Source organism: Rhinolophus sinicus, linkage group LG05, assembly GCF_036562045.2.
Source record: "Rhinolophus sinicus isolate RSC01 linkage group LG05, ASM3656204v1, whole genome shotgun sequence".
In the NCBI taxonomy this organism is placed as follows: domain Eukaryota; kingdom Metazoa; phylum Chordata; class Mammalia; order Chiroptera; family Rhinolophidae; genus Rhinolophus; species Rhinolophus sinicus.
Window position 1 is genome coordinate 183,396,869 of NC_133755.1, and position 20,556 is coordinate 183,417,424.

Below are 20,556 nucleotides of genomic sequence, written 5' to 3' on the forward strand. Positions count from 1 at the left end.
TTCGGGGGGCTGGAGGCTGCAGGGGCTGCCTGTGCAGTTTCAAAGGACACTGAGCGGGGCCGGGCTGTGTCTGCCCAGAATGGATGGGGTTTCTCCAGCTCAGCATCTGTGTGCCTGGTCCACCCGGTCCCGCTGACAAAGACCCTCTACCTGACTGGCCACGTGCACACTTCCAGCCGTCACAAGCTTCAGTCCCAGGAGAAACGCTGCTGCCTTTGAATGACATTGTTAGGCATTGCATGGCAAAAACAAAACGTAGAAACACCGACTTCTTTCTTTTTTCTTTTAAAAAGATTTTTATTAAAATATAGCTAGCATGCAACGTTACATTAGTCTCAGGGGTACACCACAGTGTTTGGACATTTATGTTTGTAACGAAGCCATCGCCATGATAAACCCAGCAACCGTCTCAGGGCACAGACTTTTTTGTTTTTGTTTTTGTTTTTGTTTTTGTTTTTGTTTTTGTTTTTGTTTTTGTTTTTAAGGAGGGCACAGCGCACAGTGGCCCATGTGGGGATCAAACCGGCAAGCTTGGTGTTGTCAGCACCACGCTCTAACCACTGGGCTAACCAGCTGCCCCTGCACAGACTTCTTTTGACTTTGGTCCTCACTATCAAGACCCCACTTTATCACCTTTCAAAACTGAGCAAACTCCATTTTGCTAGAACCATAACTTTAAAAAGTGAGTGTCATTGATTTGGACCGAAGGTAAATATGTTTTTCCTGGTGTTTCTTGTGGCAGGGGCATTGAAGCAGCTTTGTTTATTGTAATTAGCTCTACTTTTGTTGCTGCTGCTGTTGGGAGCCCCAGCTGTGGGGGGTCCTGGGAGGAGCTGCGTGTGGGGGGTCCTGGGGTGGGGGCAGCAGGCTTGGAGGACCTCTGGGTTCTCAGAGGGGGAAAGCGCATGCTGCTGCTGAGAAGGGCGAGTTTCTGTCAGGAGGGGCAACCGGGAAGCAGCCTGGGGTGTGCCTGCCCACCCCCTCTCCTTCGGTGCGGAGAGCGGGGCCCTGAGTGTGCAGGTGGAGGCCGGGACTGCGTAGGGTCTGGAAATACTGTCTGGTCTCTAACATAAGAATGGATTTAACTCCTCAGTCTTGTTTTCTTACTAATCATTCTATTTGTGACTCCAAGAATTTAGAATTTTGGCAAAGACTTGAAATGATATGAGAGAAACACGAACTTAGGTTTTTAAAGGGGAAAATGGTTGCTTTGTGCTTTTGTTCACATGCATTACTTTGTGTAAGGCCTGGTTCACTTACAAATATGGATGGAGAAAAATTAATAGAACAGACCTGAGGATTCTAAGGGCTTGGTTTCATTACCCAGAAAGGTTTCAGAGCGTTTAAATTCTCAGTATAGAGTGCTCTTTGTTTGGATTCGGCCATAGCTTCTCATCTCATTCATCAAATTGTCAACCGAGTCTGCCATTTTTGGCTCTGGGTGGCATGTCTAGATGTAGAGAAAAAAAAAAAAAAATGAAAACATGTTGCTTGAGTTGCTTCCAAAATGTGGCCAGACCTTATGCTTCTGTCAGACCCAACCTTTTGTGAGTTGCCCAAATTCTGCAAGTATATTGCTGCCTTCAATCCAAAAATCATTCAGACACATATTTCTTATTGTATTTACCCATTGAAGTTTACATTACCTTTGCATTGAAAATTGATTAAAATTGGGAATTGTTCTTAAGGTGCAGATGTTCTGGCGAATATCCAGAATAAGTCCAGCTTTCTGTTCTGCTGAGTAGAGTCTGTCGGGCAGTTAACTGGCCCAGGCGGCATTTTTCTGAAAGGTGGGCTCACTTCCACCTCCTGTCCCTCATTTCTGTTTCACCGTCGCCCCCGCCCCCCAAGTCATATGATGACAGATTGCAGAGATGCCCCAGTCCCCTGTGCTACTTGGGTGCCTGGCAGGATCCCCGGAAATTAGAGGGGGCACCGCCTCCGTCTGCAGGGGCCCTCAGCTGTCTCCTAGGTCGTTCTCCTTACGAGATGTAACACAGAGCCAGCTTTCTCCACGTCACCACCCGAGGCCGAGGCCGGGTTGGTTTTTGCCTTTGCATTTGCCGCACTGTGCTTTGCTTTGTTTGCGTCGGGCAGGGGCTCTGAACTGGTGAGGTGTGCATGTGCCCGTGTAGTTAGAACCCCAGGTGATCTGACGCGTGTTTTGGTGAGATTCGCTGAGGGGTCATTGTCATCATCAGGCATATCCTGCCTCCTGATTTCTCTAATGGGCGGACTTTTGTTGCTGCAGCCGCCGCTGGCTGCCCACCCTCAGAGGCATCTGTGTACCTTTTCCAGGGCAGGTGTGTTATGAGGGAGTGAGGGACGGCGAGCCAGCAAGCCTGGTACCTCAGCTGGGCCGAGGGCACCTGCTCCAGGGCTGTCACCACAGCAACGCTGGGCCCATCCCAGTGGTGACAGCAGTGACTCACGCTGATCAGCAGTTAAGAAGGTGACAGAAGTCACCTTTCACTGAGCATTCTGGGACGCTCCAGAAACCACTTGTTCACTCTTAATATTCTAAGAGTTTAGTAACCTGTAACTTCACTTGAGTGAAATCTGGGCCATAGGTGCTGTAAACCTAATTTACAAGCACATTGTAGAGGAGAAGCTTATTTTTTACAACAACGATGAATGAGTTTTTACAGGTCTGTGGTTTTACAATATATAGGTGGCCTGTCCTGTGGCTAAGCTTTATGTGCTTCCTTAAATTCCTCAGAAAGGACAGAAGAGAGGCAACGTCCTAAGGCAAACTATCAAAGTGAAAAGAAATGAGCTAGGAGTTTGGGAAGAAAGCTTTCTCCATTTGAATGACAAGCACTCCCTAAATTACATCTGTTAGAACAAGCAGCGGCCTGAGCCCCTGGGCAAGGAGAGTCCACTTCTTCTGGGCAGTTGTTGGTGAGTGCTTGCTGCTGTCACCAGACCCACAGCAACCAGCTTGCTCCTTCCCCCAGCCCAGGACCACGAGGACGCTGGGCTGTGACATGACGAGGGACTGCTCCCAGTGGGTGTTTGCACGCGGAGCTCCTGGAACACAGGCAGCTCGCTCCACCCTCCAGGGCACCCTTTCCTGGGCCAGGTCTGTGTCTGTGCCGCCCTAGGAGCCTGTGTCATCTGTCGTCCCTCGGGCATCGGGTCACGTGACATGGACGGGCACTCAGGTAGGGGCTCTCCCCTGGAAACGCTCACACCACTGGCTGCGCTGTTACCATCGCGAGGTTGTAGTTGTCATGGTGCTATCGCTAGTATTGTTTTCACAGACCCAAAAGCTTTGTCATTGGTGGCTGTATCTATAGTGACAGCCACTGGCTTAGCTCCTATAGGGAGGTCGCTGTGTCTCAAGAGAAATTTCAGAAATAGCCTCAGAAATGTGAGGCCACGCTGCCGGGTCCATTAGTGGTGGGCGGGTCAGTGAGCAAAACCAAAAGCAGGACGGGAGCTGAGGCGCACGCACTGGGCTTGTGTAGGGACACAGGCTCCTTGTAAACAAACGACTCAGAGTCCCAAATGACACCAGACCCATGAGCGTGTGTGTGGTCAGAGTCCTTTCTTGCTGGACACTGACCCCCGCTGGCTCGTCTTCTCAGTGGCCTGATCTTTGAGTAGAGACCACACTCTCTCTACCCTTTCTCGGCTCCGTCATTCTCTTCATGAGTCAGAGGGGAGGGCGGGCAGCACTTGTACAGCTCAGCTCCATGTCGCACTGGAGTAAGAGTGGCTTCTGAAGGGCTGTCAGTGCCCACGTGTCCTGAGGAGAAAACACAAAGCAAAGCCCTGCTTTGCTCCACCGAGCGGCAGGACAGGGAGGGGGGAGCATGCGAGTCAGACACGCCTTGAAAGGAGATCAGAGACCATCCCAATACCTGGCAAAAATATGGATTGCTCAAATGCCTCATGAAAACATAGACACGTGCCCCTAAATGCTTCCTGCTCCACGGCTGGCAGTGTGACAGTCCCCAAGCTCAGGACCGGCAGCACGTGGAGGCATCCGACCTCACGGACTTCGCTCTCACCACACCCTCCACACCCTCACCAGCGAGCTCCCCCAGAAGCTCCTCGAGGGTGAAGATGGTGCTGTCCACCAAACACACGGTTACCAAGTCGTCCTCGTATGAACGTTTGAGAGACATGGTGTTGTCATCGTCCCTGAGTGCTGTGGGAAGACAGGCAGGAACACAAACGCCTGTCTCTGAGAGAAATAGTCAGTTACCGTAGCAGCTGCTACAAATCCCTAGGCCATGCCCTGCTCGGGTGACCTAACTGAAAGTTAAAATCCAAGGCAAAGAATTTCTGGAACGTCTGTCACACACAGAGGGATGCTGAGGGTGTCCCAGTCCCAGTCCTGCTTCTTGGGCAGGAACCAAGGCCGGGAGCCGACACAATTTCCCTCCAAGCCGGGGCGTCCTCTGACCACAGCTGCAACATGCAGAATCTCCGGGTTCTGTTAGGTGCCAACTGTTCTCCAAACACTGGTTTGTATCAGTGTTTCTCAAACCTGTGAACTTGTTTGTTTAGAATGATGAAAAACACGTAGAAAATATAGAATATGAAAACAAATATGTAAATATAGAAAAACTGGGGTTAATACACAAGAGTAGTGACTTTGTTTTCACCTTAAGATCGGAAAGTTTGCGCTTTGTCGTTGTGGCCTTTACTTGAGAATGAACCTCACTCGTGCTCTCCCCGCGGACATGTGGAACTGTACACGCAGAAGCCTCCGGAAACCCTAAGTCCTGTGCGCCTCTGCAGTGGGGGTCTGGATTCCAGCCGCAGGGTCTCGGGATGACACTCAGACCCCGTTCCCAGCTGGAGGGGTTTATGGAGACACACTTTCTGCACCTGTGTCAGCTGCAGCTACGTTATGCATCTGACCATAAACGTGCCTGAGGAAACCTTCTCACTATCTCTGTTTATCATCATTTTTTACGCTTAAATTGCACATGAAGTCAGACATTCAGAAGGAAGGTGCACGTCGACTGGAGTGACGAGAACACGTGTCGTGGAGGAATCGGAGTACGTGGGACCCGTCAGCCTTTGCTTCTCTCTGTGGCTGTGGGTGCACGTGTGCGTGAGCTTGCAGGCGTGGCTCTGGGGACTGTCACCTAGCCGACGTGCTGCTGGGGACGCTCTCTGAGTCCTCGCTGTGCTCCAGAGGCCCGATTCAACCCCAGACCACATGTCCAGGCCACTGCGCCCTCTCATTCCACGATTTCTCTGGAAACTGCATCTCACGGTCTCCATCGCCTCCCTGATCTTGGTCTCAGTGACCCGATCCCGGGACCACAGGCAACGGCCCCAAACGACACTTGGGCCCTCACTGTCTAAGACCCACAGAGGGGGCACGGTGACACCTGAAGAACATGAATCACACTGTGTCACTCCTGCAGATCTTCCAAGGGCTTCTGATGTCCTTTCAGGTAAAGGAACAAACAAACGATCCCCTGTGTGGCCCACGGGACCCCACAGGCTTGGGAGATCCTGGTGCCTGCACTGTTTTTCCTGCTCTGTTCTGTTCTCCGTTTGTTTGGTCCCAAATGCCTCTTAGGGATGCCAAGCGGCCCCTCAACTCAGGGCCTTTGCGTGTGACTTTCCTCCCGCCTGTTTGGAAAGGTTTTCTCTGTTCTTCACGGCCAGTCTTATCAGTAAGAGATTTTGAGTCATGTGCGTCACTATGTACACGCCGGGACTGGAGCAGAACCGGCCTGCTTGTGCCCCGGCATGGTGGCACCCTGCAGTGGCTACAGGCTGGCCGCAGCTCAGCAGACAGTCCATGGAGCCGTCCGCTGCCCTCTGCACCCAGTGCCTCCCAGTTCCCAAGTGTAGCCCAGACTTCACTTCTCCACTAAGTGATGTGTGACCGGGGCCTCTGTCCCCTCCCGCCTTTCTCTTCCTTACTGGTCTCAGACTTGATTCTCAGACCTGCCAGATTGCCGTGGGGGGCAGTGTGGGTGTGGTGGGGTACGGGGGTACATGTTAGGAAGTGCACACACACCAAGTGCACGAGCCGCCTTGTAAACCTGAGCACCTGGTGGGACACGGAAGACCCCAGGACAGGGATGTGCCTGGAGACGATGTTTCAGGATGAATCGTGCTTGGGGGACGTTAATTAAGCTCCACGTTTAATGAGCGAGAATCGGTGACTTAGGAAGAGCCAAATACAGAGGAGAGGGGGCCAAAAAATGTGTGCACATTCTAAGAAAGGAAAAACCTATTAAACTTGTAACACTCAAAATACACCGATAACGAAAGATGAATACAAGTCACGTGCGACGTCTGCAATTACAAGAGGTGCTCAGAGTGGTTCCCATCAGCGTCCAGACACTTCTGATTGTGGCGAACTACTGCTTGAGCAACGTTGACCAAAGTGTCCACTTGTATACACTTTTTTGGCACCCCCGGTATTTTGGCTGGTACAAAAAACTGTGAGATCACAGTACTTTTTAACTGGGGGCCGTGTCATGATTTAATGGGGGTTCCCAGTTCAGCAAAGGTCAACATGCCCGAAGTGCAAACCCTGTGACCTGTGGGGGCAGAGGTGGTGTAAGGGTGTCTCTGCCTCGCCTCTGTGTGCGCAGCCTTTTGGCAGCAGCAGCCCTGTGGGCCACCATTGGTCGTCTCCTTTTCTTTTCTCTGCTAGATTTTGGGTTTTAAACTGTAATAACGGGTTCCAAAGAGATTTCATTCCTGGTGTCTATGAATGATCAGCTAAGTGGATGATGCCTCACTTCCTTCCTCCTGGACCAGAAGAGTCTCCAACCAGGGAAAACGCCCTTCGTTTGTCGCACACACGGACCCTTCTCGACAGTCAGCAGTGGCCGAGTGTTTTCAGGGAAATGGGATAGGATGCAAGTGTTTCACTTGGATTCGGACATAAACAGGGTGGAGCGAGCGTCTTCAGGCTCAGCTGGGGCTTTCTCTCGCCACAGATTTGTGAGGAAGTTGTTGTACTGGGTCTGTCCTCCCTTTGACAGGGCCACCTGCTTTCCTCTGGCGATGGGGCCTGCCTGACGGAGCGACCGTGGGGACAGGCTGGGTTTCTCTGCACCCCACAGTGCAAACCCAGGGAATTGGGGGCTCCCTTTTACCTCAAGCCACGACACCTTTTGAGCATTTGGAAACCCGGTCCCTTTCATGGTTCTGATTTCCTGGCACTTCTGTCATTTCTCATACAATGAAACTTGACTTCTTAATAATGAGTTCTCTATTATTCCTTCTGATGTCTTCTCATTTCGCATCTTTTTTTCCTTAGAAATAGCTTTGAACGACAGTCACCTGTTGTGCAGTGACAGGCATTGGACGAGGATGGCTGTGGTGGGAACGTCATATCCCTGTCAGGGGAGGGTCCTGTCAGAGGGCATGGTGCACTGTGTCCTGTAAGCTCAGGGGAGACAGACACACGGACATAGGTCAGGCTCCTTTCTCTGGCGCCTTTCAACACCTCCACTGAAGTCCAGTTGACCTTCAGCTCTGAATCCAACCCCAGCCCAGAGTCTTTGCAAATAAAAATGGGAAGTATTCTTTTTTGGACCCAAGTGCCTCTCACCTGCGAGAAATAAACTCCTTCGCAGGAAGATCTGTGCACGTCAGTCTGTGATCTGCACCATGGTAACAATACTGTGGCAGGTGGACTTATTTGCTGCCTCTCGCTAGGAAGTAAATCACACTGTAATGTAACCTCTGGCTTCAAGGCTTTCGAAGCTTCCGATGCCGCCAGCCCTGTGTTCCACGGTGACGATAGGTCATTTTCTAATGAAGCGTTCATTACACGCTGCTCTGCCGCGTTTGGGGTTGTGGTCACGTAACAGCACACAAGCAGCCAGGTCCCGGCCCGTGGAAACGGGTCCTCCTCACCACGCACACAAGCACCTGCCTTTCCTGCAGCTGCTCAGTGCTGCCGACCACTTGGCACGTGACGCCTTTCTGCAGACACCGACTCCGCTTCCGCCCGGCCGTGTCTTGAGGACAACGGGGGTGTGGAAATTCACAGGCAACAGCTGTGCCCTGGCTGGTTCCCTGCGCCGTTGGTGGGGGTTGTGTACACCCCCAGGACACACCTGCCTTTGGCGCCTGCCTTTGGGCTGGGGACGTCCTCCTGGGTCAGCCGGCCGCCTGGTGCTTGCCGCCAGCAGGTTCCTAGGCACGTGGTCCTTCCTGGTCCGGCTGGAGACCAGGCACACTGCAGAACTGCCTGGTCCTCACAGAGGCCTCCGTCCTCTCCAGGCCGGAGTGAGGGACATCGCAGGATGTCCCCGAGGCACCCTGGTTACCACCACACACCTGCAGCCTCAAATCTTCTATTGTTCTCGAGGGGATTCTTAGTGAGATTCTTTTTTCTTGAAAAGTAACATTGTCCCGGTGGTTATGGCTTCCACCGTCAATTCTAACCTCCTTGTTCAGTCATATTTCAAAGCAGGTAACACGGCTCTTTTCACACTCAGCTGCCACCCCCATGAGGACTGGTGTCTGTGTGAATTTAATGAAGTGGAAACCGGCATAAGTAGGTTCCTGCTATAGGCAACTGACATGTACTTGACTCATAATAACAAGAAAGTCAAGTGCCAAGAAGCATCTTGTGAAAACCAGTGTCCTGAACCGGTTAAGCATGTCACAACAGCACGTGACGTGATCCACACAGGATGCCCTTACTTCTGCTCCAGAGTCCAGATGAGACAAGCACCTGGTCACTCTGGGGCAGGTGGGGAGGGGGGACAGGAGTCCAGGGACTTGCACGTGGGTGTGAGTGAGGGAAAGGTGGGCCCAGTGGTGCTATGTAGCTGCAGTTTGCTGTGGGGCGCTCAGCTTCGTACAAACTCAGTGACTCTTTGGCCTCGTTCTGCCTGTGGAAACACCTTCAGCTGGATGGACCTCCAGCCTGCCATCCTCCAGGACTGTGACCTTGGGGCATTTCTGGATGTCCCCAAGCACTGTGTGCCTCCTAGGTCATATGGGAGGATGACACGCCTCCCTGGGGCTGACGCTTGAAGGTCAGTGAGCTGGCAATGCCCATGAATCTCAGTCTCGTGCAATAACTCAGGGGTAGAATACAATAAGTGTGGCTCAAGATATAGCTATTCATGTGCCTCTGTGAGTGTTCAAACGAGCTCATGCGTAGTAAGACACCCCGACGTACTAATTTCCAAATATTAAAGCAACATTTCTCCCCATTACAGAGAAAACCTGTTACTCCCTGTGAGGTCTGTGAAGTAGAAAAACAACATGTTTGGTTTTTTCAGGTTGCCCTGGTGCCAAAAAGAATGAGTTTCTGACGAGTGTCCTGGATGCGCTCTCCACTGACATGGTCCACGCCGTGTCCGACCCCTCCTCCTCCAGCAGGTACGTTGCCTCTGACCAGAGAGCCAGCCGCTGGGAAGAAGCCCCAGTCACTGGAGGAAAGCTGATCAGCGGATGTCAGAGTCGAGCCGTTAGATGTCAGTCCTGCTCAGCTCTCTGGGCAGGGCAGGGCGTACAAGGAAGGGGTCCTGTCCCGAGACAGGAAGGTGCTTCGTGGGTGTGAGGTGATTTGTTAGCAGAGATTTTGTCCTAATGGGGAGAAGGGGAGAGGAAAGGAGGGACAGCCCTAGTTCAGATGGTTTTCTGTCTTGGAATTGCATTTCAGAGCTTATTGACTGGATTTGAAATACTGTGCATTAAAATGTTCAATTTACAGTTCTCAGAAGATGATGTATTTATTGTGGGAAAATATATACAACAAAATTTACTCTCTTAATTATTTTTGAATATGCCATTCAGTGGCACTAATTACTCTGATGCTGTCAGACTCTGACGTCTGGGACAGGACACGCTTTCTGGGTTGTGTGGCGGACTCACTGAGCTTCTCTGCTTCCTGAGAGCCGACCGTCCGTGTCCAGAGTGCTTCTGTCACTAAGTGCCCGTGTGAGGGCCGCTCCCAGACTCCCGTGGCTGTGGTGCTGCAGGCATCAGACCCCCAAGAATGAGCAATAATTTATCTCTTTATTTTAAGAAACTTTTTCTGATGGGGAGTCTTGTTACCTTTATTTCCTTAGAGCTCTGGCCTTCCTCTCCTTGATGGTGTAATCTCGCCTAGATGATCTAAGCTTTCTGGTCTCCTTCACCAAAAGGGTCTCCTCTCTCTGTCTCTTTGCTGAAGAGTAATATTCGAGGAAAGAAAAAAAAAGCAGTGCTAATGAAAATGGTTTCAATTGGGTAGTAATTTAAACTTATGAAGCAAAAAAATAGACACATAAATTTCAAATGGACTTATTCTTGGAAAGATTGCTCTTACCTGAAAAACTAAGACTGCGAGCTGTGGGTGAATTGCTTCTGAGAAGGTCCCCTGGGAGCCTGACAGCCTCCAGGAGCATCAGGGTGCCCAGGACTCCCCCAGGCCAGCAGGCATGAAGGACAGCTAGTAACATTCCACCACACTGTCCCTCATCTTCTGCTTCGTGACAGGGCACGTGCTACCATCTGGGACAGTTTCAAAGACCCGACTCAAATCCAGGCCTTCTAGGAGAGGGTTTATTTATTTGTATCTTAAAAATAGAATTGTTTAACCCAAGAGAAAATGCCTAGCTACCACTTTAAGACACACTTTTACTTGCATCTCTCAGTGTACCTATGACACAATTGATACGCCAGTGAACCCCCTTTAAAGGAGAGAGCCTCGGAGTTCCAGTGTCTCGTAGGTGGGCCTTGATGTGAGAGCCGCCTGCCAACTCAGGGAGCACGGAACTGGGGTCAAGGGCGCTTTCCCCTGGGCGTGGCCAGTGCCAAATGCATGGTCGGCACACACAGTCCCTGTCATTGCGATTTTGAAGCAAACTAAATCCCTTTCTCTAATTTATTGTTAAATAAACATTACGTCGAATGGCAAATCCAGGCAGGCTGAGGTGTCAGGATGGTGAGAGCCACGAGCTAGGTGTTCTTTCTGGGACGCTCACTGGGAGGGGGGGAGGGCAGTGATGGATGGACGCGGGCAGAGGCAGCTGGCAGGGTGTCCCTGAGGACGTCTGTGTTCTTCTCTGTGTTCTCCCAGGCTTTCTGAGCCCGACCCCAGCCACACGCTGGAGGAGAGAGTGGTCCACTGGTACTTCAAACTGCTTGATAAAAATTCCAGTGGGGACATTGGCAAAAAGGAGATCAAGCCCTTCAAGAGGTTCCTTCGGAAGAAATCGAAACCCAAGAAGTGTGTGAAGAAGTTTGTGGAGTACTGTGACGCAAATAATGACAAGTCCCTGTCTGTGCACGAGCTAATGGGCTGCCTGGGGGTGACCAAGGAGGAGGGGAGAGCCAGCACACGCAAGCGACACAGTAAGGACCCCTGGGCAGTGCCCCACGGCTGCCGCAATCTGCCATCAGGCTGCCCCTAGTTTGTAGCTGCCCTGTGGTCTGAGGGAGAAGGGACAGGAAAGATCCCGTCTGCCCATAGAAGTGATGGTGGCCCTAGTGACCTGCTCGGTCAAGAGGCAGAGAGTTGGGAGGGGGTGGGGGCTGGGCGAGCCTCGGGTCGGCAGCATGAGGCCGACTGTTCCCTACCAGTGTCTGACATGAAAATCTGGGACCCACTGGCGTTAGGTTGCTAGCCCTGCACACGGACTCGGCCAGTCCAAAAGCAGTGCGGTCACTTCCACCACCCACCCGGTTATCTCCATGGCTGTCTTGCTAAGTTGAGTATATCGTTCTATGTGGGTGTCACCTAACTAACCACCTGTCACCCAGAGAGAAAACCTTCGGGAGCTGGTCCCAAACATCCTCAGCGGGGACATGTGGGACATGCTCGCCTGCTGCTCCAGTAGGTGCCGGGAAAGCCGCTTCAGCCTGGGGTGGGGCCTTGCTTTTCTCATTTGTGCCAACCAGTGGTGCTGGCCAGGGTGTGCAGAGGTCCCTCACGGCAGGGTTGTTTATCAGTTACTCTGTGTCACCTTTGGTAGCACATTTGAGAAAGAAAACACGCTTGAGGGTAGATTCTGGAGCCCTGTGTACTGAGCGCTTCACGTCCCTCCTGTATTATCACCTCCAAGGTGACAAGAACCCTCGCTGCCCGTGTAGGCCATGGTTTCTGGAAGGCGAGGGGTGGCAATGGTGCTATTTGTTTCTCTGTCCCCCAGACTTGTCATAATAGTCACTCAACATTGTTGCATTGAATTGGGTCCAGGCAGGACCGTGTAACTGTGAAAGGTTTTGTGCTACTGTCTGAGTGAGAAGTTAATCCTGGCAGCATTACTTTGTTTCGATGACTCCTGAGCAGGGTCTGTGCAGCTGGCTGGACTCCATGTTGTCCTGCAAATGTCTGGACGGAGACCCGTGGCAAACATCTGGGGCCGCCCGCTTTGAGCTCACGCAGGGTGCTGACATTTCCCCACAGTGGGACACTTCCTCACCTTTGCCCTGGGTGTGGGCCTGTCCTCCGCTCTCTGCTTGGGGGTAGACGTAGGACCCCGTGGTTGGGGAGATGCAGGTGTGTGGCTGTGTCTGTGGGCAGCTGAGGCCGGAGCGGGCCGCCCTTGAGAAGAGAGGGCAGGAAAGGGTTCTGGGCCAGTGCTGCCCACCCTTGGACGTGGAGGTGACACGGGGTCCTGACAGCGATGGGAAAGGTCTTGTGAGGACATGCTGCTACCACATGTCTTGGTAGCCTGCGTCGGACGTCACCGGCCTCGGCCAGGGCTCGTGCTGCCTCTGAAAGGGCATAGACAGAATGCGTTTCCTTCGGCTCTCGCACCGTGCCACGTGGGCCGTGGTGCTGCCACTGGGGCAGCTCCTTGTTCTCTCTCTGGGGCCTGAGCTGAGGAGAAGCCATGGAGGGCGGTGGAGTGCAAGGGCCCAGGGACCATGCGTGCACGTGCGCGGTCAGGCAGGTGTCCGGAGGTGACGGGGTGCGTCCTCCACCCTCTCAGCTTCACTGGCCGAATCCTGAAAACTACGCAGGGACGTCTGCACACCCCATGCGGGGCATAGAGAGAGAAGGGAGTGTACAACCCCATTACCGGGAGGAGGGGGCAAGTAAGGGACAACGTGGTCTCTGCCTATGTGATTGTCACTTACTGGGAATATTTAAATGACGGCAGACTCTTCAGTTACCTTCTCTGGGTCCCAAACTCAGAAACTGAGGTGTCTGAGTTGTGTGGTCTTATTAGTAATGGGGAAGATAGTATGTGACACTTCCCCCAAAACATAAGCTAGAATTTGTTAGAAGTGGCGATTTTGTCAAAAATGAGCATCAGGAATTTGGATGCATAACGAGTTGATTCGGGAGCCCTTGCGTTTTCCCTGCAGAATTTCTCTAAGTTTTTTCCTACTTTGATTTGATTTGATTACCAGTTTGATTCGATTTTATTTGATTTTCAGTTCTTTTTTTCCCACCCAGTATAGTTAGAATTAGTGAAGTCAGAAAACCTGAATATTCAGGGAGGATTCGTTGGGATTGTCTAAATATCCAAACTGTTACCTTTATGTTTGCTCACTACTTCACAATGCATTTTTTAATTCTAAAAATGTAAGAAATCAAGTAAAGAACATAAATAACATGTGGCTTTTTTATTCTCAGACATAGTGAAACCTAGTTCCATATTTATCCAAAAAATATTTCTACGCATACGTACATGCATATATCTCTGTACTGCGATGTTCACTACAAAATGAGATCATATATTTACTTTCTAATCACACTTATTTTAAGCAGCTACACAAAATTTTGCATTCAAATGATTGCATCTAGGACATATTATTGGAAAGTTTGATCTAAATTTGGACTATTAAAAATACAAAAAAGTAAAACAACTGAAAACTATTAAGAAACGATAAAGTCAAAGATAAAATATTTCTGAAGAATCCAGAAACAGAATCACAAGAGATTACATCATGCCCTCATGAGTCTCCAAAGTGACCATTACACAGAAACTCAGCAATTAGGAAATATCCATTTTGACCAATTTATCTTTTTCAACCAAATTGCCGTATTAGCTACACTGTTTGGGGGCAAACTGCCTCAGAGCCACAGTGTTGTCTGCCAGGTCACCTGGAAACAATCAGCATCATGTGACACCCATGATGTAACCTCTCCAACTGCTCCTGAGCGCAGGGTAGGTGCCTGGGAAACGGCCTCGTCTCAGCCCTGTGTTCTCAATGGACGTGGCTTTGTTTCCTATTTATTTTGATAATGTCCATTCTGTTCCACTGAAAATAATTAATTAACAGTGCGTTATTTTCTTGCTCTTGACATATTTTAAATAGTGATTTTCCTTACTGTATGTACCTTGAATGAAATCCCTCCAGGAATCATTAATGAAATTTATCTTCTTCTATATTGCAAGGCTTTCTTTTTCTTCTTAACACTTAAGAATATGAACATTTCTCATTGTAACTTGCCTTTAATCTGTAGCTTCCTCCTATTACCAGGGAGACTATTTGTCATAAAAGAAACCAAGAAAAACACAGCAATTTTTGAATAGCCAAATTGGCTTAGAATAGATTCGAAGTATCACTCTAATATTCTTTAAATTCGAACCACTGGGCCCAGGGCCTACTTTTTCAGTAAAGTAGTCATTTCAGCCAAAGCAAAGAACGGCTACAGTTACCGCAACACTTGAATCATTCACACCTATGATTGAAAAAATAATCCATTTATCTACTATTTATGTACTATTTTTGCAATTTACTTAGTACCTTTGTGTTTCAACTTCTAATGTGATTCTGTTTGCTTTAATACAGAAAGAGAAGGGGGTTAAAAATAGAACGATTTTGCTCTTTACTCAGCATTGTTTTATCGTGTACGTAGCAGTCAATAGTCAGTCAGCCATTGGGATAAAAACATGCTGCCCTCTGTCTATTGATTCGTTCAAAAGGTATTTATTGAGTGCTCCCTGCTCTAAACGTTGGCAAAATAACAGTAAATAACACAGACAAAAATCCACATCCTTCCAGAGCTTACCTTTTAGTGTGGAAGCAAGAAATAAGATAAATAAGAAAAATCTGGTGGGATGTGACGTGTGGAGGTGGTGAGGAGAGAGGGGAGCGAGGGCTGAGATCTGAGTGAAGGGACGGGCAGGAAAGGCATCTCCACAGGTGAACTTCCAGTGGGGGCAAGGGGGGGCAGTGGGAGCCATGCAGGTATTGGGTGGGGAGCAGCCTGCCGGGGGACAGTGGGGCACTGAGTGGAGAGAAGTTGGGCAGGGGGGGCGTGAGCAGGTGGCAGAGGCCAGGGAAGCGCTGTGGGCAGAGCCCAGACCATGGAGCGGCGGGGGAGGGGGGCTGCTCTGCATCAGAGGTCATGGGAGGTTTGAGCAGGAGTGAGGAGCTCTGACTCATCTTACAGGGACCCCTGGTTGCTGAGCTGATGGAGTTTGCAGATGGGACGGGCTGAAGCAGGGACAGTGGCAAGAGGGTTACCACGGGGTCCGTGGGAGAAGGTGGTGACATGGGCCTGGGTGCAGTGGGGTGGGGGGAAGCGTTTGGACTTGGCCTCTGGATAGGTTGTGAAGGTCAGATCAGATGGGGGCATAGGAGAAGGGGGAGTGATGGGTGACACCAGTCCTTTGCCCCCGGAAGCTCTAGAGTAGGGTGATGGATTGTACGCTGGGAATGGAAGACGGTTGAGGACGCAGGCTTCGGTGGGAAGATACGCAGGTCAGTTTGGCCCTGTTTCCTTTGTGTTGCCTGTTGCCAGTCCAAATGGAGGCAGTGTCACTGGACCTGGGAGTCTGACTGAGGAGAGATCCACCCCGCAGACTTGGGAGCCATCAGGAATTAGATATTATTTGAAACCACGAGGCTGACTGAGCCCGCCAGTGAGAGAGAGTGGGTGGGAGGCGAGAGGCCTGCGGCCATGGGGGATGGTGACTTTGGGTGGGCAGGGAGGAGGGGGGAGGCCATCCTGGAGCCCCCACGCAGGGAGGGGTCTGCTGACAGGTGCCCAGGAGGAGCGCTGAGGAATTCCTAGGGGGTGGGTTCTGCAGGGAGCAGAGGCTGCGCTCAGGCCAGGAAGGTGCCTGAGATGGTGCTGGTAACTTCTGAGCCACCTGCCGTCCCACCAGGTGCCAGGTGAAGCCTCAAAACAAACCATGCGCGTGCGTCTCCCTGGAGCTTCCATTTCCCTTGAGGGTTGGGGAAAAATTATTTTGAGCCAAACATGTTCATTTCTCATGATTTAAGTATAAAACCAAAAGATTTCAAAGACCTGGTGTTGGCACACTGCCGGGGCCTCAGTCCCAGACTCCCAGCAACTGAGTCCAGCCTCCCAGGAAAGTCTGAGAAACATGGAAGAAAGGTTTGCATAGTTGCTGGACAGACCCTTGGGATTTGGGGTAAAAAAAAACCATTAAAGTTGGACTAGAGCGTTTACCTTGTTAGAAAATGTTTGCATCGTGACTTTTACAATCCACGATTCATAATCTATGCTCTCTCTTTTTCTCATGTAAATACCTTTGCCAGTTGTTGGCACTTTCCTAAAATTATGTTGATCCCTTGCTGAAAAAATTATCTAGAACCTTTCAGTAAATGGAGAGTATGCAGTTTTTAATAATATCTTTTCTTTTTTTTTTCCCATGCTAGCCCCTAAAGGTAATGCTGAGAGCACTTCTAATAGACAGGTGAGTATATCTGTAGTTTAGCTTGAATAATTTGCTGGTTTAGTTATAGGCAATAAAAATTCAGGGTCCTGTAGATTTTGAAAATAAAGAAACTTCCAAGAAAAGACGAAAATATCCAGGAGAGGTAACATATCCTATCTACTCCCCTCTGAATGCACCCAAAAGTGCCTTGCAAGATTCTACGAACAATTAACTTGTTAAATAATCAACTCAAAGGTTTGGCCTTAATTTTTTTCAGTATTTGAAATTTCCATTATTTTATTATTTTTAGAAAAATGTCTGCGTCTTTTTGTTCTGTGGAAATACACGGTTGTTTTAAAACCATTGTCCAGAGATCTGTACTGTGTTTCTTACATTTTACTAAGGAGCTGGAGGGACAGGACACCCTCTGGGCCTTCAGGTGAATATGCCCTTGTCATCAGGGAACCTAAGGAGACACGTGTGCACCTCCGAAAGGGATTTTCAGTTTCCTGCTGTTGTGCTTATAAACACGTTCTGTGTCTGTGAGTCTGCACCTCTACATGCGCAGTCAGAGGCACGTACCTCGGCCCAGCACCCATGCACAACGCAGCCAAAGCCTAGAACATTCTCCAGAAGGCAAACATGAGCGGACTCGTTTCTCCCAGCCGGGAAGCCAGGCTAATCCTCCCTTCCTAGGACCACTCGTCAATGTGTTATTTATTTTGTCTTCACGTGTTTGATGTTAGGTCGACATTTCCTTAGGCAAGCCCTGTATTTGCTGTGGGTTTTAAGTGGAGACCTCCAACGCACACCTTGGATGTCATTTAAAACCTTTTCATTAGAAAGATGTGTGATACGGTTTTCTTTTGTTTAGCAAATGTTTATGGTTTTAACTTTTTAAATCCCACCGCAAATCACTTACACTTTAGAGCAGGGTTGGTCTGAAAGCAATTACCCCGCTGAGCTCCAGGACAGCCAAGGGTTGTTTTCATTAGATGATGGTGATGATTGGCACTGGGGCGCACTCAATTCAGAACCTCAGCTTTTTCCCAGGAAAAGAAACTGGAGCACTGTCTCCAGCTCTTTCTGTGATGTCTGAGGGAGTGTGTAGGGACAGAGTCCCAGAGAGCAGTTTCTAGGCTCTCGGGCTTACGAGGAAAGGTGCTGGCTCCGGTAGTAGATGGCCATCAGCTGTGACTGGTTAGCCATCAGCGGTTACTGGTTAGCCATTGGCCTCTGATATAACTGCCGTGGCTGAGCTAGGAGTGAATGGTGGCTGAGCTAGCAAGAGCGCATTGCAGGCAGCAAGTGGAGTTGGTTGGTTGGCAGAGAAGCAGATGGCAGGTTGCAGATCATGTGGCTCCTGCTTCCTGTGTCTCCAACCCAGCCGCCAGCAAGAATATAGTGACTCCCCTATCTATGGCTCCATGGGTGTTCGTTTTTGGCCTCACCATGTCCTGTGTTCTTATGTGGGGAGCGGGAGCAGAGACCCCACGTGACACCCCGCGTGACAGAGTGTACAGACCTCCATGCCACAATTGCAGTGCCTGTCCCTGCAAGTGACGACCCTGGAGTGAAGTCTCTAGCATAAGCCAGCTGTGGTTTGCATTGGCTAAAATAACAAGTTCATAAATATTTCCCTGAAGAATAAAAGAGCACCAACCACCAGAATCTTCCGCTATATGAACAACCACAGGCTAGAACTAGTAATGAAGGAGAGAGGGGAGGATGCGGGAACTAGAATTTAATCAGTGAGCTGTCACCTGGTTTCTTCTCTAGCTTCTCTCATGCTTCGGAAGTGACCAGAGCAGAAGTGGGAAGCTGGTGTTGATATAAGTTGCACATTAGTCCACTTTCTCCTCCCCCGATTCTCACATCAATGGCTGACCTTTCTCCTCAACTCCTTAGAGCAAACTTGTCATTAGCTTAACGCAGAGATGCCTTCCTTGCTCTTCCGTCACCTCCAACTCATGCTCACTGGGGACTAAGCCACCCCAGAAACCTCCCAGGCGTTAACAGTTAATTGCTACTGAAATAGAAGCATGGAGCCCCTCAGACTAGTAGGAATTGGCACACTTGGAAAAATAAATCTAGAAGATTGCACATAGCTTTTCCTTTCCTTCGAAGTGACTTTGGATCGCTGGTCAGATGTAAAATTCAAACAATTTAAGCAAACTTTTCAAGTTGTGTTTCTTAGCCAGGTAGAGTAGTGACTGCAAAGGATGAAAAGGAAAACCCAGCAACGGCTTGTCAAACCCGAAGGCTGCCTTAGGTCCCTGGGATTGTTTCTGCAGACAAATCTGAGCTGCTGGGAGCTTCTGCTGAACACTTAGACGTGCAGTCCGCTTACAGTGTTAGGAGTAGATGCTAATTTTCTCACCGAGGACATTTCTCCTGGCAGTCCTGACATTGAGGAGGAAGTGTTGGAAGTGAAGATGTGTGCAGGATGCTTTCACTGTTCTATGTTCATCCTCACACCCCAATGATCAGCCCAGCATGCTTTCTTCCCACATCTGTTTTAAAAAGTGCCCGTCCCCTGGTGGCAGCGGTAGGTTTATCTCATTCCTGGAAGGCAAGCCTTCGCCTCACCGATGAGGAACACGAACTTCGTAATGACATCTCTTTTCTCGTCTTTTCTTTTTCAGCCAAGGAAGCGAGGCTGAGTGGCTGACACATCCAGGGCGGTTCCTAGACGTGTGGGAGGCTCCCTCACCAAAAAGCAATTAAAAAAACAGAAACAAAAACACATAGTATTTGCACTTTGTACTTTAAATGTAAATTCACTCTGTAGAAATGAGATATTTAAACAGACGGCTTTGATCTGTGAAAAGGGCGGGGCTGGCTTCAGAAGACTGAGCACATACAATGTATGTGTCCTCTTTTGACCTTGGGGTCTGTGCTTGGTGCAGCTGCGTTTTGAGGGGACCTGGGCTCCTCTGGGGGTGGCGCACACGTAACCGCAGGCCCTGCCCCAGCCCCAGCCCCAGCCCCGAGCCTTCCCCTCCAGCACCTCCCACACATGCCAACTGCCCGCACTCGCAGCCTTCGTGAGTTGCGTCGAAGCCTCATGATTCCGTAGAACTGTCACCTGCTGTCCTCATCGTGCTGTTCACACTGCTTGGAAGGTCAGAAAGGAGTGGAATCCTGGCACCCCACCCCCACCCCCGTTTCCCCTTACACCTGGCCTTGTCCACCCTACTGTGGCCACTGGGACCCACTGTAAAGTGTCACTTGAACAAATGACAACGGTTTCCTTAAAGAAGGTACAGCAGCATATGCTGTGCCTTGGGTGGTGTTGGTGTTGGCTGGCAGTGCCCTGCTTCTCCTTATCCTTCTCCAAATGCCTCAATGGCATGAGGACGTGCCGGTGGGAAGTTCGCCCGAGTGGCACTTGTGAGGGAAGGGTCGGGAACCCAAGGCCCCACTGTGAGTCCCAGATCCGGCCCAGCCAGCGGCCACTAGGAGCCCCAGCGAGCGGCCTGGCTCTATGGCGCCACCTGGAGGCCGGGCCGAGAGCGGCGCGTGGCCCCCTGGGATAGACTTTTGGCTGGAAAACAACCCTCATGGCCCCAAATCTTCCCACGTATGTCATGTAAAATGATCTCTGTGAATATGCATGAAGATATTTTAGGAGGCTTCTTACGTATTTAAACTGTGCAAAGTGAAAACTGAAACTTTGGAGCCACAAAACCCGCTCAAGTGTGCGTCACCGTTGCTTCAGAAAGTTATGACCCTAAATTTATCGGATAACCTTTTATATTTCTGAACTTTGAATTTAATCATTTTTCTTAGATTAAAATAAAATGTGCTATCGAAACTGTCCTTGGTCTTTTCTTTCCGGCTAAACACAGAGTTTCATAGCTGCTCAATCTTAGGGGTGTCTGCCATCAGCGGGGCCAGGACACAGACTCAGTGTGACATTGCATTCGAATCCTGGCCCTGGTCCCCGGTGCGGTGTGACTTTGCACAAGTTCCCAAACCTTTTCCTGCTTCCGTTTCCTGCTCTGTGAACCAGGGCTGGGGTGGT

General features: G+C 50.1%; 1 protein-coding gene across 2 annotated transcripts in view; it reads left to right on the forward strand.

Annotated features, from left to right (window-relative positions):
• Nucleotides 1-20,346, forward strand: part of SMOC2 (SPARC related modular calcium binding 2) — a 163,372-nt gene extending 143,026 nt beyond the window's left edge. For both annotated transcript variants that reach the window (XM_074333859.1, XM_074333858.1), the window contains exons 10-13: nt 9,237-9,336; nt 11,021-11,295; nt 16,531-16,568; nt 19,175-20,346. In XM_074333859.1, coding sequence (XP_074189960.1) covers nt 9,237-9,336; nt 11,021-11,295; nt 16,531-16,568; nt 19,175-19,192 — 431 coding nt within the window. In that variant the 3' untranslated portion in view covers nt 19,193-20,346. The remainder of the gene's footprint in view (nt 1-9,236; nt 9,337-11,020; nt 11,296-16,530; nt 16,569-19,174) is intronic.
• Nucleotides 20,347-20,556: the final 210 nt, after the last annotated feature.